General features: G+C 37.8%; 1 protein-coding gene across 8 annotated transcripts in view; it reads left to right on the plus strand.

Moving 5' to 3' along the window:
- cdin1 (CDAN1 interacting nuclease 1) overlaps positions 1-17,194 on the plus strand; it is a 49,822-nt gene that overhangs the window by 8,310 nt on the left and 24,318 nt on the right. For 3 of the 8 annotated variants that reach the window (XM_077731175.1, XM_077731174.1, XM_077731176.1), the window contains 8 exons: positions 1,012-1,076; positions 1,640-1,700; positions 3,318-3,390; positions 10,306-10,385; positions 10,875-10,924; positions 12,107-12,174; positions 13,390-13,455; positions 13,580-13,685. In XM_077731175.1, the coding sequence (XP_077587301.1) occupies positions 1,012-1,076; positions 1,640-1,700; positions 3,318-3,390; positions 10,306-10,385; positions 10,875-10,924; positions 12,107-12,174; positions 13,390-13,455; positions 13,580-13,685 (569 nt within the window). The other 5 variants (XM_077731177.1, XM_077731179.1, XM_077731180.1 and 2 more) reach the window with 5 other exon arrangements.

Raw genomic sequence — 17,194 nt, forward strand, 5'->3', positions numbered from 1 at the left:
TCGTTTATTTCAAGCCCTCCTCATCACTCCGACGCCACTTGCGAGCCTCAGTGGATGGCTGCCAAGCTTCCCCATCCATCTGTCTAATAACATCTAGCCCCTGCTTATTTGGTGGACCTGTAATAAATTATGCTAAACCATTATTATTCTGACAATAATAATTTCCCTGTCTAGTGTGGCTGCGTGTGCTAAATGTTTGCTGACTCGCACTGTCACTGCCGCTTTCCACGCTTGACAGCCGATGATGATAAATGGCCGCCGCCGCCAGTGGCAGAAGGCAGCACGGGCAGAAAATGGAGTCATTTATCATCTGTCTGACGGGTGTCAGTCACCGGCTTTTCTCAGTGGAATTACATTCTTTTTTTTTCTTGTGGGTAGCAGTTTTTAAATAAGTTGTTTTTAAAACAATGTTCTTCCTCTCTTACTGCTTGTGCTACTCCACAAGAAGGAAATTGAATGAAGATAGGAATACAGGAATAGCATCATTGTTTGATAAAAAAGTAGGGGGTGGAGGTGTCGGTTATACATGGTGTTTGTTGCACGCTTTGACCCCTTTCTGGAAAACGTATTAAAAATAAATCACTGTGACCTAAGATCCCCATAGTCATTCATAAGAATGTGGACGGTGCCAAAGCTATTTATATCAGGCTTTATATTATTCATTTGGATGGAGAATAATTAAATCGTTCACTTTGTTTCAAATCTAATAAGTGAATTTACTCAGAAAGCTGATGTGAGTATCTGCACTAATGGCATAGCTGATTGTAGATTAATTTTTATTAAAATAAAAAAAAATAATAACTAACTTTTCCATGCAGGTAAAATGCCACTGAGACCAAGGTCTCATTTGCAAAAGACACCTGTTGTCTTACTCATTTTGCGTAGAAAAAAAGAAAAAAAAACATTTTCTCCTGCAATTCAAACTTAATATTATCTTAGTAGTAGTAGTATTCAGTCTTGTATTGTTTTCTACTGGTTTCTAATAACATATTTCTTTCCATCTCCCAACAGAAACGGACTAAAAGGACAATTTCAAAGCACCATGCTCCTGATGTCGTTGAAAGCCACTACCAAAGGTGCAGTGCTCTGCGTTATGTCATTGTCTTGTTGGCCACTAGGGATGAGGCTACAATAATAATATTTTGGAGTCAATCCAGACCGTTTTGTCATGTGTATAGCTTTTCTCGTGGGACTTCAGTAGGAAAAGAAACAAGTTTTGACATACAGTAAATTTAAATATACCAGCATAAGTTAATATTATTTAAATATTATTTTTTCCTTCCAAATTCTTGCCTGGTAGTCTTAATAGTGACAAGGAATACTATACCCACATATTACAGTCATTTCCACTTTGACAAACCTCAAAGTTGAACTGAGGGCAGTGCTTATATTACTGCGGAGGGAAAACTCTTGTTTTTGGGCGGCAGGGGTTAACTAACCTTCTATTTATATATGACTTAGGGGGGAAATTTGAAGCCCTCTGAGCTATGCTGCTTTAACCACATTGGGCCTGCCATATGCCATCCAATGGAAAGTCATCAGGGACATTAGCATGTCTCGGCTAGCCTTTGCTGTTTTCCTTTACTGACTGCCTGCCATTTGTTGTCTCTGCTTTTGTTCTTTTCATGTTCTAATGAAGGTATCTGAGCGAGGCCCTGGAACATCCCTCTGCTCCTGTCTTGCTGGAGTTGGCCAATGAGGTAATGGTTTAACATCCATCCTCCACGCCTCCGTTTCTTTCATTGATGTCCTATTGCATCAATGCGTATATAGAGGTTGGCAGCGGTTTTTGATTTTCTCCCTTGTCTGTTAGTCATTATGAAAATTGCTGAAATGGTCCGCTCCATTATCAATTATTTAATGTAATTAGCTCTCACCTCCATCAAGCAGATGTGAACATACTTTGTTGTCTTTTTTTCGTGCAATTTTCCCCAAATTGCACCGGGCCCGGCAAAGTGTAAACTACAGACAGGTGAGGAGTGAGGGGTCAGCTGTTAATTCCTCTTTCTATCACTTCATTGCTTGTTTGATTTGACATGATGTCGGAGGTTGTGGCTTAGGTTAAGTCAAGGGTATACACTGCAGCTCAACAATTACACTTCTAAGGAACATAATATCGTATATTCCACGTTACTAGAGTACCGGGACTTTTACTCAACTGCAGATATTGGCATTTTACACATTTATTTTGGGAAAAATATATTTCATCTCCTGCTCTGCTTTTTGCTGGTAACCAATTCAGGGTCTTATTTTATGTATTAACCAACCTTATAATTTAGATGCCAACAACATCACACAGTATGAAAGGAAACATTCTGCACAGATTTTAAAGGCATATACATTTATTCAGTTATGAGTTGGTAAAGCCAAATTTGCCGGTCTTTTATTCATTTCTTCTTTCTGCACATTGCCCTCGTGTTACTTTTGCCTTACTTTGCCCATTTAAATGTACATTAGATTTTTTATTGCATCCTTAGACCAGTCAATGGTACTGGAGTGCTTCTTAATCTAAAATCAGAGGAGCTCACATGCATGAGTGGTGCCTCAAAGCTAACTGTCATTATTCATTCACCATTTAATTGACACAAGGTTTTTTCTTCCTCTTTTTAAAAGACTGAATCCAGTTCAGAGATAACTGTCTATGAACCATTTAACTGTCATTTTAATATGCTACTTAACATTTAAACCAAGCACTCATGCTCTCTCAGACCACTAATTGATGTAGTTTCATCCCTTTATGAGACAATATATCTCCAATGGCGAGAAATGATTAACAATGATGAAAACTGCTACCGGACCCTTTTCGCCCCTAGATGTCCCCCGTGAATATTGCAGTTTTATGCACAATATAGACTTTTTATGTAAAGGTCAGTTAAACATAAAGGCTTTAGAATAGGATCCAATATTGTTTAACCTTAACTCTCGAATGCCTTAAAAGTTGTTCAACCAAAATATTTGCGAGTCTTATGCTTTGAATGACATAAAATTGCCAACATATAAGCAATCTGCATAAATCATCGTCTTAAATTGGTCCTTATTTTAGCCATGGTCTTATCATTTTTAGGCCTTAATTTGCATGTATATTGTTTACTATGGCTTTTTTGGATTCATTTTTTCATAAATGCACAAAAATGTTTAGTTATATAAATATATATATATTTCTTTATGTTTTTACCAGGGCTCTCTGTAATTTGCTCTTGGGTAGACAGTTTTTATATTGACTTTATAATATGTCTTGGAGCAGAAGTTGGTTGACTTAATTGAGACCTTTTTTTTAACATTTTTTTTTAAATAAGACTAATTGTCTCTTTTTACAGGTGGATTTGTCACCTGCACTGATGGCTCGCATCATCCTAGACCGGTTCCTCCAAGACCTGGACGGTGGAATGCGTGAGTTTCCATTCACCTTTTCAATCATTGTTCCCATCAGTCCTAATTGGAGTAGTTTGTCTTTGGGTTCCGCCTACTGTTTCCAACCTTTTCTCCAATTTCCTCTTGGCTTCATCTAAATGTGCAACAGACTACCTCTAGTAGCTTTGACAATTGAGCAGTAGGAGGGGCGCCGCCCCTCAATTGCACTTTGGATCAATGCAAGCTCACCTCATCAGTGTTATTTATAACGTTTGAGTCCTTCCCACTTCATCCCTAGTTCCATCCATCTAACATACCTTCCTCCTCCTACCTATGTCTGCATCCTCTCCTTAACCTTACCGGTCCCCACTGAGGAAATTGAGTTGCCGCAAAGTGACAAAATAAAAAGCAAACGGTGCTAAGGTAGCATTGATGGATGAGCTGCAAGAGGAAGTAAATTCCAGATGCTCACATTTTTGTTGAAATTGTCAAAGATGTTGTCCAGACACTGTGTCAGATATTTGGAGGTACATTTAGGCAAGAAAAAATGCTACTTGTATGCACTTTAGAATGATACTATATGCCTGAAGACTGTTCCACATTTAAATAGGTACATATATATTTAATTGTTGTTTTCTACTTGCTACTTTAACTGAACAGACACACCAGACATGTTGTTTCTTTGCTTGATGGTATTAATATTATAGTAATGTGATATTGGCTTCACTAATTTTGGGAAATCATTTCACAAATGTGGAAACATACTAGCAATATGAATTCAATAGACGTATACAGAAGTCTGTGTGATCATCAGAGGAGATGTGCTTGCCCTTTAATCACCAAAGAGATGAAAGGGAATGTGTGTTATTTTCAGATTCACACAGCATGGTCATTTGTCAATGTCAGTGTGTGATTGCTTTGGACTTACAGCACAGTTATCCATTGCTTGTCAAAATACAAGTCACGGCAGCTTGTAGAGCTGGTCATTCACCCGGGAGATGCAGGCAATCTCAGATGATATTAGACCATTTCCTTGCATCGCTATACAGCGAAAGCATGATATGTTGTTTTTTGTGCTTTCGATATCAAATTGAAATCAAACTTTTGTGTGAGTTTTGGTATTAAACAGTAATCCAATAGGAAATTCAATATTTGAAGCATACATTGTAAGACATAATATAAAGTGCAATCCTATGCTGTTGCACTTCCAATTGTACAATCAATATATATATATATACATTTTTCCCCAAAAGGTGCCAATGGAAATTGAACTAATCAGTTCCATTGTCCCACTGCATTATGGATAACACATTTTTTCACTATGTTGGTAGTGTTATAAGTAAATGTGTGTTTACATCTTATTTTGCAATGTTCTATAATGTTTTCCAAAATTGCAAATAATTATAGCGGTGGATTAGGTCACTTTATTGCCTATTGGGGTTGGAAATCGGAATTGCAGAACCCGAAACTGGTACTATATTACAGCCAAGTCATATGTTACCATTATGAAACATTGCCTGGGTAATTGTCTTTGCGGGCAATTAGCTAACAGGCTGCTTCAGAGCTATTGGCAGGAATATTTTTCACTCTCCTCGCACACATGTGCCTTTCGGACTCCAAAGTGGCGTGCAAAAATCAATAAAATTCTATATAAGGGACATTAACCCCGACCAGAGAAGTGGTTTGCTGTTGTCGTTGTTTTTTCCTTTAATTTTCTCTATTCCATCTTTGCTTTTAAGAGACATAGGGATGGATGGTCCCTTAAATTGCAGGGAATATACCTATGTAATACTTACATACATACAATCACACCAGTACACACCTTTTTTTCTCACCTCACTATGATGGCCAATCCCCTGTCCCCTCTTTCAGCAGTTCTTTCAGCAAAATAATATCGACAAAACATCCTAAGAGCAGTATTAAATGCTATTGGGTGGCTTTTGTGAATAAATCAATACCCCTAAAGCAGTTTAGAATGTATTAATATGATATCAACATCATTGTTATCCTTATCTAGTAGATGATGTTTTTTTTCCTCCCACCTGGGATGTAATGTTCACTTGCTGCTTTTGTCTTTATATTTAAATGTAATAGTATACGTTGTATACTTTCTATAGGGCAGTCAGTAGTGGCATGTGCCCTCTATGTGAGAAAGTATGATATTAGTATTCTGTAAAATCTATACTGACGAATCTTCACTGTCAGTAGGAGGATCAGATGGGGTGCTCCCACTTCTTCAGCCTTTTTGCTATGCTTCAATCTCATCATCCCTCTTTCTATTCCTCTCTCTGACAGGCGCTCTAGATTTAGACATACTTTTTTCCCTCTCTTTCTTTTTCTCGTGTAGGCAATTTTGCTAGCTATTTGACCTTTCCATTTTCCCAAGGCCCGGCTCCAGATTAGATTGCTCCCTGCGTGTTTTGTAACTGTGTGATTCGAGCGCCCTCAAGATTTATTGTCGCATTCCTTTACAGAAGCCCTGTATGCCAGGTTATAAATGTCCCATGTTTGATGTTAACACTGCGAGAATGTTTTCAAGCTCCTTTTGATCTATTCATAATGACTCTGCTGTTTTGGAGATAGCTGGGTGTCATGTTGTGTTGCATCCAGTCAAACTGGAGAGTCCATTGTCACTGTTAAGGCTCTTGTTTACCTGAAGGCAAGAACTGTTTGTGTGTGTGTGTAGAAATAATTATAGTCGCATAAAAGGAGTGCATTTGGAGGCAAGATGAGCAATTCTTTGCAAGTGTGGTAGAAGCGGGCAGCGCCGTAGCACTCCACTTGACAAGTATACTAATTACTCCCTTTTCACAAGAGGAGCTCCAGCCAGCTTCTGCTGCAGTCTAATGGCCTGACCTATGTAGCCTCCGTACTGCCAGATCTACCGCTGCAATTATTTTACAGACGCACATGCACACACGTGCACATACACACTGGAATGTAGAGTTTCATCTCAATGCTTTCAGGGAGAATCAGGTGGAAGCAGATCCGTTCTGCCCCAGTACTCGCTTCAGCTCCACCAGCTTCACCTCTCCTAACTACAGCAAGTTTATTTAATTTTTATTTTTATATATATATATATATATATATATATATATATATATATATATATATATATATATATATATATATATATATATATATATATATATATATATATATATATATATATATATATATATATATATATATATAATTTTTATGTATTTCTATATTTATGTATATTTATTTACATATATTTGAGGAAGCATTTAAAAATAAGTAAATTGGAAAGTCAAATGAGGGGGTTTAGGCTGCCATGGAGATTTGCGAAGCTGTCGTCCAGCATGGGGAAGACTCATTCATCATGTCGCGCAAGTAGTCAATTCCTGCAGTATCTGTAAATGTTTTCAGATATTAGCCAATTTATATGCTCTGAGATTCATCATGGAAAATCAGCTTTAGCGCGGCGCACATTATCAGGGCCTGTCTCTCCCTTGCTCCATGAAGTTTGATAAATGAGTGCACCCCCCACTCCACAGCTCAAATGACTCTGGTGGCATGGGGTAAGGGAGTATGATGTGTTAGTGGGCTGGGCATGTAGAGGAAACGGCTAATCCCCCCACGGGTACACTTAGCCTCACCCCAATCCAAAAGTCACACACATTCTTGATAGTATATATATATATATATATATATATATATATATATATATATATATTTTAATTTAAAAACAAACTTGCAGAGGAGCTCATCAGTGTCAGACTCAATCCCAATTGTCATCCATTATTGTTTATTATGTCCTCCTTCAACAAATTTTGCTTCCTAATGATGTTTCTCAGCATTTGCTATAATGACTTTTTCACCCGGGCGGAGAAATAGAAAGAAATGGCACACGTAAGCTGTGATAAATCAACATTATTTTGTTGTTTGCTCATCTTCTTTTGGAGTTTTTTTTCCACGAACACAGTCTACTGATTTGTTTAGCAAATCCCGGGGGAGGCATAGTGTTATATTTGTTGTTTTCATGCCTCTTCTGTTTTTGCTGTGTTCAGATGCTAACGGTGTGATACGGCGCCTTAGTCACAATTTATACCAACGTGGGACAATTACTGTAAATTTGGTGAATGTTTACAAGGGGGCAAAGATGTGCTGCAGGGCTTTGTTCTGTGTGTCTGGTGCTCGTCAGATTGTGCTTTTTATATCCCTCTATTTTATGTATGTTGTTGCTTGTAGTTTGTGTGTGTGTTTGTGTGTGTATGTGTGGGGAGGGGGGGTGAGAGAGAGAAACAGATGAGCTCAGAGTGTCATGGAGGAGCGATGCCGTGTAGGGCGGGGGCGTCTTTTAATGTATGCTGATGTCGGAAGCTGCAGCATTGCAAAGGAACGCTGGCGCCTTGTTGTTATTTACTGCTGTGTTTGTGCAGTCCTGCAAAAGTATTACAGTGCATGATGAATGAGCATTAGGGTAAATTCATTTTAAAAGCATGGTGATTTATTAACAACTAGGCCTTCGATTTTCATCACGTCGATTCTTGGATGGAATTCTACAATGTCAGCGCCAAGGTCATGCTTTTTATCGTTATTTTAAGACCATCTTACTGTAAAGATAGAGAGCAGGATGAGGAGAATTTGTGATTAGTCACCAAATTAGAGGATATAATCTGCTGGCAGTTGTGGTTTACAGATTTCTAAGAGTTTAAAACAGGGTTTTTTATATAGGCAATAGTAAAAACAATATTAATTTAAGATTAGATTAAATTAAGTATAAAGATTTTTTTCTCTGTGTTCCTAGTGTTTGATTGGCACTTAATCAATACTCTAAGTATTGTAGAAGTTTGTTACTGGTCATCTCAGCAGAGTGGGCGTGGCTTTTGTCATGCGTCCCTAATTATAATGCCGTTCACCTTGCCACAATCCCCAAACTCCGCCCTGATCATAATGGTAATGAAAATAACTCTCTTCATTGGGCCTTTGACTAAAAGGGGTGGGGTTAAGTGTCTAATTTCTATGAAACAGTCTAACAAACAGCAGGTAAGTTTGCTGTCATTCTTTTTCCTTTCCCACATAGCATAGATTTCTCGATTGTGGGTGTTATAATTTAGCCCAGGAGCAGGAAGCAGGAAAACGAGAGATAAGTACTTTGCACAATGTAGGATTTTAATGAAAATTAACCATAGGAATTATACAGATTGGGACAAAATTAACAAAAATACAAACTTAACAAGGTAGGCACACAATGAATAGGCAAACATTAGTCACAAGAGACAATACTGCCACACATGCTAGCTTTAAATACATAGCCAGGGGATGACAAAGAAAAAATACCCATCCACCCAAAACCCCAACAAAAAAAGTGACGGTAAGGAGGAAAATTCATTGTATTCTTGAAGAAAATTTTACGAGCTTTAAACTTTTGGACTTGGGGAATTTCACTGTTCCAAGCAATCAATGCCTACTAGTAAAGTGTGTATTTGTGTGTGTGTCATGTGAGACCAAATTGTGGTGGTGCTCAAACCTCCAATTATGAGCACTAGTGAGACAAGGGCTTTAATGGCTACCGTTAGCCTTCAGGGAGGTTTAATACACATGACTGTTTTGCAGAAGCAGCGTCAAATCTATAAAAGGACCATTAGGACAAGGAGGGGGGGATCAATCCAAATGCCATTAAAGTGGAATAAGTTGCCAATATTGCTGATGTGGTTGTGGCTCCCTTGATTTTCCTTCAGAGTATTAGGTACACTCAAGTAGTGACTTTGTTAAGGGAAAACAGTCTTATCTATAGAGTAATACATCTCCTGGCTTCATAAAGTTTGCCGCCTCATATTTCCCCTGCTTTATTGATTTCCCATTATCATTTGTCATGAGGTGTCCTAACTCAAGGGGAAATTACAACCCCTCTTTCCTGCTTGGGAGTTTGGTATAGATCCACCAAGGAGGGGGGAAAATAGAAAAAAAGGAGCCTGGCTTGTACAGATTAGAGTAAAGAAATAAAGCCCATGCTTGGCAGTTCTGAGAGGGAGTGTGTGGGGTTATGAGCTGGAGGGTGAAGCTAAAACATAGATGGTAGCACAAATAAAAGAAGTGTCAGTGAAGAGGGAGTGCTTAAGGCTTAGTCCCTTTTCTGGCTTACCGGTTTTTACTCTGTTGAAGAAGGCTCAAATCTTTCTCCTCACAATGGAATGACCTATTAGTCTAGTATTTTAATTTCTGTAACTATCAGTCCCAGTATTTATTCAGTTTTGTCAAACTGGATAAAAATGAATATGCTATTTTACCAAACACATTAGAAAAAAAAAAGAAAAACAAAACATCCATGCCTGAAATATGTATTAAAACATACCCTAGGTATTGTGTGTAATATGGTGACTCTGTCAGGAGCACACATCTATATATACGTCACTAAAATGATGTGCCTCCGCCATTTCGTCACACAATGTTACAATCCATTTAATCCAAATCTTTTTAAGAAATGATTTAAGGCTTCTTCCTTTCTACCTATTTATTCCTCAGCCTTTTGCAATACCCAGGGAAACTCATCCGGCATGCTTTTATGTCTGATTTATTGTGTTAGTAGACCAAAAATGGGGATGAGACATGCAGAACAGCCGGTGTTTGTAACATAGATAAACTACATGGAGGTCTTGTGCTCTGGACTGAAACGTTTATCTATTTAAAACCTGAATAGATGCCAAGTGGCTGTTTTCATATTGAATACTATGCTAATCCAAGCACTAGGCAGTTTAATTCAATTAACTGTCTGTTTTTCTCAGGGTTTTCTCATTCAGAATGGATGTGTTTTGTGTAATTTATTTAAGAAATTCACCCTTAATTTTGAAATGGTGTTAGTTTGTGCAAATAAACAACAAACCCAGTAATTATTTAGGCATGGTGCCTCAGAAAATGTCTATGATCAGTCTTTTTACAAACTTTGCTATGTGCATCACCATGTTTGTTGTTTTTTTTTCTTTACAGCCTCTAAATCCATCCTCAACAGTATGCTCAAAGAACCATCATTAATACCAGACCAAACCTTAGCCAAGAATGTATACCAGGTAAATGTGTTTGTGTTTTCAGATATCTTTGTATTATTTTGTTGCATGCACACTATCTTTATACAGAGAGGGGATATTTTTCTGACATGTTTTCTCTAGCGTTACACTGACAATTTTTCTCCTGATACCATTCCACTTTGCACTCTTTGGTACTGCGAATGATGGCTTTTATTACCAATAAACATGTGCATTTATCCACACCGTATAGTATATGCCCATACATCAGAAATATGACTGTTTAATGAGCATATTCAGTGTTTTTTGTTGTTGTAAATATGCATTTTTAAGCGTTTTTAGTCCTACCGATACCTGTATTTTAATTCCATTTTGGAGTTCCTTTCTGATTCACGTACCGGTTTCAGTGCAACACTAGTTTTCTCCTTCTATATTACTACTGTATGGCATACCTTACCTCACCTCTACCTTTCTCTCTTCCTCTCTCAATGCTCCACATCCCGTGTAACTCCACCCACCCCCTCCTATCCTCAGTGCACAGTAAACGACTGCTGTTATGGACCACTGGTAGACTGCATCAAACAGTATCCTATCCCATAAAATTTTAAGCTTGAAATTGACGAGAAGCTATTGAAGGGGATGAGATGTGTCTGCCTTCACCTCACATAAAAATTCTACTTCACGGAGGAAGCATTTACCATCCCTCTATTGCAAATGATGCAGGATGTGGAAGGAAATATTGAATGGCAGGAATTCAAAATACCGCAGGTGAATAGGAGTAAAATGAAGAAAAAAAAATAGATGTCGAGAGCTGGGTACTCTTTAATGAAACCAATTGGTATCATCCCCAGGTGGGTTGTATTCATTTTATGAATATATTCAAATTTCTTTTTATCATGTATCAAATGCAGTTCAGCACCATGGACAGTTCCTGTCACGCTTTTTCACCACATATAGATTTAGTCACTTATGCAATTTGTATCAACAATCAGTTGAGAAATTACCGGCAATTGAAATATACATACTGTAAATACGTAATTATATTTTCCAATTTGTTTATGACATACTCAATGATATTGGATTTACCAGGAATGACATCTTCACATTCACTATTGGCTCTTTTTAGATCATTGTAGACATACCACTTGTTTGTTTGCTGGCATATGTCATGAAGGATGATATTTTCTCTTAGTATAAGTTAAATCGATGTTTAATACTGCAGAAATATTTTGTATATAAACAAATGGGAAGTATTAGTCTATTCTCTAAATAATGGCTCAATAATTACTCGTGTGATTTGCTCTTATCGCAAAATACATTTACCCAGTTCATGTGACAGCAGCACTGTCTTAATTGGTCTTGATAAATATATCAAGGTAAATAATTTACATTATACAATGCAAGAAGTTATTGCAACACTGTTAGGAAAGATTTGTGTTCCACATTGTACTTTCTCTGACTCTCTTCCCAATTCATTATTACAGCGAAGCACTTTAGGGCTTTGTTGTGAGTGCTGATTAACGCTGGCCAGAGAACTTGATTATGCCCTTGAGGTTTGAATGAAAAAGTTGTATGAAGAGAAATTACTTTTACCTTGCGTAATAAGCCCCAGTAGACTTTGCAGCAACTATGTTAAAGTAGGGAAAGGAATGGATCTGCACATAAATAATGATGCTGGGATGTTTTTTTAGTTTCACTCTTAATTTATGCATTTCATGCTCTAGTAGAATACAACTGTTTTTGGAATCCTTGACTCTTATCCACAGTGCTATTGGCCAAGAGCATGAGGTACTACTCTGTGACAAACTCAAGGAGAAAAATCTGTCCTTCCTGGGTAAGTCTTTATTTAACCTTTATAAGACAGCACATAGGCTTGGTACACAAAAATAGGGCTACAGTGGATTGCTGCAAATTGATGTTTGATTTTAATGCAAATGGATTTTTGATAGTAGAATTGCTTTATTTCAATTTTCTAGCCAATTTAGTATGACTGTTTACCAGCAATTGCTCCAAAGGTGAGCAACAACTATCCCTTTTTTTGTTGAAAAAAAATGCCTTCTTTTATGTTTTTCAATAAAATAGCATTATTGGAGTGTATAGGGTTATAGATTTGGAATTAGTATTTTGTCCCAATACAATTTAATTGAGCTAGTGCTCATGTGTGAAATTGTGGAAGTTAATATTTAACCCCCACTTCCCTTCCTCTCAACCCCCTCATCCCATCATCATCCCATAGGTCAGGTGAGTGAAGGATGAAAGTCATTCCTTGTGTCATTAAGACCACATCATTTATTTGGACCTGCGGTGTTGACCTTTCTTCACGGCTATACAGAAGACTGTTCTAAAACTGTCAGAGGGCACGAGGGCCACTGAGGCAACATCACCTCGGTTGATAAATGGATTGGAAATAAGCTACCCAACAGCAGGGACGGCCCATTAATTTTAATCAAAGGTGGTGTAAAAAGGCGATCAGAGCCACATGACAATGTCAACAGCCCTAGCCTAGTCCTCTCTTCTGGTGCAGACACATTAGCACAGTCCAGGATGCCCCATATGCACCACAGGCCTCTGGCAGCCACTCTGACCTCACGGCTCCCCTTTCTCCATCCTTGGCTGATGCTGCCTCTTTACTGACACCAGCACCTTCCATCTCTTCTCAATTCTCCTCTGTAGCCCATTAGTTGAGCTTGACTGGAGACAAAGAGGCAGGCCCTTGGAACCGAATGACCTGGTCAGCTCGAGATTTAATGGAGAAATCAGGTGTTGTGCGGATAATGGCTGAAGTGTGCAAAAAGTCAAGGACAATGGCTGTAGTCCGTGAGGATCGAGGTTGGGCTTACTCAAGCTATAGTGCCAACCTTGTCCTCTCACTTTATAGTTTATGAAGCTTCACTAAACTACAAAGCTCAGCTTTTTTGTGCAAATACACAAAAGCTGTGGTCAATGTTGTTCAGTGTATTGCCAAAGGGAAGTTTGCAAACAATTGTTAAAGGTATTGAATGCACAAATCCAACAAATCTTACACATTTGACCTTGCCTTCTCTTTCAGATGAAAACCAACTGAGAGCTAAAGGTTATGACAAAACACCTGATATCATCCTAGAGGTTCCTATTGGTTAGTAAGCCTTTTTTTTTAGAATTGTTTTGATTTTAAATCCATTCTCTTTAAATGCACAGTGCATTGTCATGTATTATATTGGTGCAAATGTGAATGGTCTGGTATCTGTTTTTACGGAAAGCTGTGGAAGGACACATTGTTCACTGGATTGAGAGCAAAGCATCATTTGGAGATGATCACAGTCACCGGACCTATCTCAACGAACAATTCTGGAGCTACTGGAACCGGTCAGTCTCTTTTTTTTCAAAATCTTCCTCTGATTTGTTGTTATATTTATCTATCACCCTTTTCTTTTTAGTTTTAATAGTCTTTTTTTCCATTGCTGTTTCGGTATCCATATGTACACATTTAATTTGATCAAACTTGCTCTCCCTTGTTGTTATTAACTGATTAAGAGCTTTAATTGATGTCAGAAAAAACTGCTATGTGGTGAAAAGTGACATTTAGAAATAGGTTTTGATTTGCTCCCACCAATAAGCCTCATTCAACAGCTCAAAGCCAATAGCGGGAGAAAAAAAATAATGAGCCTGTCCTTTTTTTTATTATTTTATTTGATATATCATCATATATAGTTTCAGTAGTAGTACAGTCACCAAGTATCATTATTGTTTCTTGTTTGCTTTGAATTGAAGGAAGTGTTGTTTACAGCAGCCTCACTAGTAACGATAGGTCAAACAATCATGGCACTAACATGCTTATTGGGAGTTTAGGGTTAGCCCGAGCCGTACATATATTGCCCGGAGCTGTCTTGCATTGGTATTCGACGGTACGGCCTTGTCCAATTGAATTAGACAAGTGACAATGTAGATCCCATCATGTCAGCCTGAAGCCCGATCAGATAAATATTGTTGTGTCAGACTAGAAATGTAGAACTGTCAGTCTGGACCTTATCCAGCAACCAGTACTTTTAATTGACATTTCATGTTGACATTTCAAAATTTGCAATCATTTTCATTCATTGTTAGAGCTTTTCCATCATCGTATCAGGGATTTCTGTCCTTTTGGGTCAATGCTTAATCGTGAAAATAGAAAAGCAAGCCCTTAAGGGCCAATGTTTTGATTGTTTCTCCAACCCTTTCTACTCTACAACCTTTGGAGTATATATATATATATATATTTTTATTATTTAAGAATCCACAGCAGAGATTGGAATTCCGTTAATGACACCTTCACGGATTTGCTTATTTTCCTGAACTTTCAATTCCGCGTAACAGAACTGCTTTGCCTTTGTGTTAATTGCTCTCAGTTTGTAGCAATAAGGGGAGCTCTGGGAGCATGGTTTTGTAGACGGAGAATGGAGGAGAAAAAAAAGAAGTAATTTTCTCTCCAAAGCTCTAACCAACTACATTTTTCATCCAAACAACAGTCTTGCCAACAGACTAACCCTATAATGAACCCCTCTTCAGTGGAGTGAAGGGTAATGATGCTTCACATAAAATGCTCCAAAAGAAGTGGAAAAGCAGAGAAAAATGAATTTAAAGTGATCTTCTATGGAATCAAATCTATCTAATCTGTTCAAGTCTACTGCCTTATGTCGATCATCTATTAATCCTTCGAACTTGGATGGTGGTGTTTCAAAATTGGCAAGTGCGTTTGATATGACATACTCTCAGTATAATTAATCTATCCTTCTCACCCCACCATTGGAATTGCATAGGAATTATTCACCTGCTTTTAATATTTAACACATAATAAGTCCTTTGTGTAATTAGGAAGAAGTGGCTAATGTTAATGGAAGACACTGGTGTCATGCAGTACCCCTTAAGATAGCCATCTTTCATCATGATTATTTTTAATACTGTTTCCATTTTTAAAGTATATGTAAGTGTGATGGCACAGCACCTCCTTATGCACTAGACTAGGGTTCAGTACTATAGGTTCTGGAGCCGAATGCGGCTCTTTAGAGCTGATGATGAAGGATCTAGTGTGTACCATTAGGATGTCCTTCCTAGAGCAATGGTGTCCTATGAACAAATCAATAGCACTAATCAGAATATACTGTTCGTGTTGGCACAAAATGGTTTTGATGAATTGTATAATACATTCAAAGATTAAAATGCTTAGTCTTTTCCTCACATTTTCCTCATAAATTCATACCCGTAGATGCCTCCAACATATCTCCTCCCCCTCCACATTCAGTCAGATAGATTTGTAAACTGCAAATGCTAAATGCTGGCTCTCTTAACATAGTGTCAAAAGGTTACTTATGAGAAGGAGTTGTCAGAAACCCTAGAAAACATGATTGATCACGATATAATGTTACAGTATGCCTCATTTCTTCCTTATATGAAGCAGGGGTTAAGACCCTTGAGTTTGCTACAATACATCATCTGTCTTGACCACCTGGTAATGTGTTCAGGTGCAAATTTGCATTAGGATTATTATTATTTTTTTATACTCTGTTTGTCCCTGGAGGCTTTGTTCTTAGGCTTTGTTCTTAGGCTTTGTCTGGCCACGTCAATAATGTAGTTGAAATGAATTCATGTTGTAATAATTCTAATGAATTCAGTTTATAGATATGATTGTTCACTCATGGATGTTAACGCATTTAGAGCTGGGCCCATTTGCAATTTATATCTTTGGAAGAGACCCTGAGAGAGAAAAAATGGATGGAAGTTGGATTGTCAATATGTAGTATATAAATTAATCGAAAATGAAATGTTTATATTTTGCTAATTTTTGTTTTTAAGTCAATATGAGTAAGTGAAAAGGTTGCTGGCCCTTTTAAGCTTGGATTTCAGAATGCTTGCACTAGGTTTTATAAGTCGTATTCTTACAGGCCAACAATAAATCGGTATTCAGGTCATATTTAAACTAAAATATAATTTGAAAATACATATCAAGCAATCTGAAAACAAAAATTTGGGGCAATAAGTGAGCTTGGCTTCTATTCTTGTGCTACTATACAGTATAGTTCATTCCTTGCCACCCGTAACCTCAAAATGTCATATGACAGAAATGTCATTCCCCTATTTGTTATTTATCCAAGCAAAAGTATATGCAGAGGAAAATATGAATATTAATAAAGCCTTCCTATTTGAGAAAGCAACAATATTAGCTTCCTTGATAAAGCATAAGCGCATGTGACATTGCCTTCCTCTTATTTATAGTTATGGGCACCCCTTGCTGTGAAGGAACGTGGCCTCTTTTATTGTTTCCTTTGTTATGACATCCTCTCATAGAATATCCACAGCCAGAAAAAAAGAAAAAAAAATAGGTCTCCACAATGCTAGTTCCTTTAGGGCTTTGCAAGTGTTTGTTTTGGGGCGCCATCGCACACAGAGGTGCAAGCCTACCCTCCCTTCTTTTGCACCGGCATCCTGGAGTATTAATGCCAAATGACAAGTAAGCTGTGATGCTTCAAGGATTTCATGCGTTTAAGGATGCACTTTTGAGCGCATTGTTTAAGGGGTCCGCGGTGTAATCCGCACACTCGGGTCTCTCCAGCAGCCTCAGGATTTAGCTTTAGTTAAGCCGCCATGTCTGCCATTTATATAAGTAAAGTCACGTGTGCATTATCCAAATTTGTCATTTAGCATTGAGTGTGTGACTTGGTTTTGACAGTAGTAGAGGAAAGTGGCATCTCAGTAGCGCATTAAGGGTATCGCTTCTCCTATCTTTGCACTTGGCCACAACACTGTAAGATGATGAAGAAAGCCTCAAGTAATATGAGGTGGGAGACTCAATGTATTTTTTTTCTTTCTTGTGCTGGAACTATTTTTTAAAAAGAAGAATA

The sequence above is a fragment of the Stigmatopora nigra genome, chromosome 13 (assembly GCF_051989575.1).
Source record: "Stigmatopora nigra isolate UIUO_SnigA chromosome 13, RoL_Snig_1.1, whole genome shotgun sequence".
NCBI lineage: Eukaryota > Metazoa > Chordata > Actinopteri > Syngnathiformes > Syngnathidae > Stigmatopora > Stigmatopora nigra.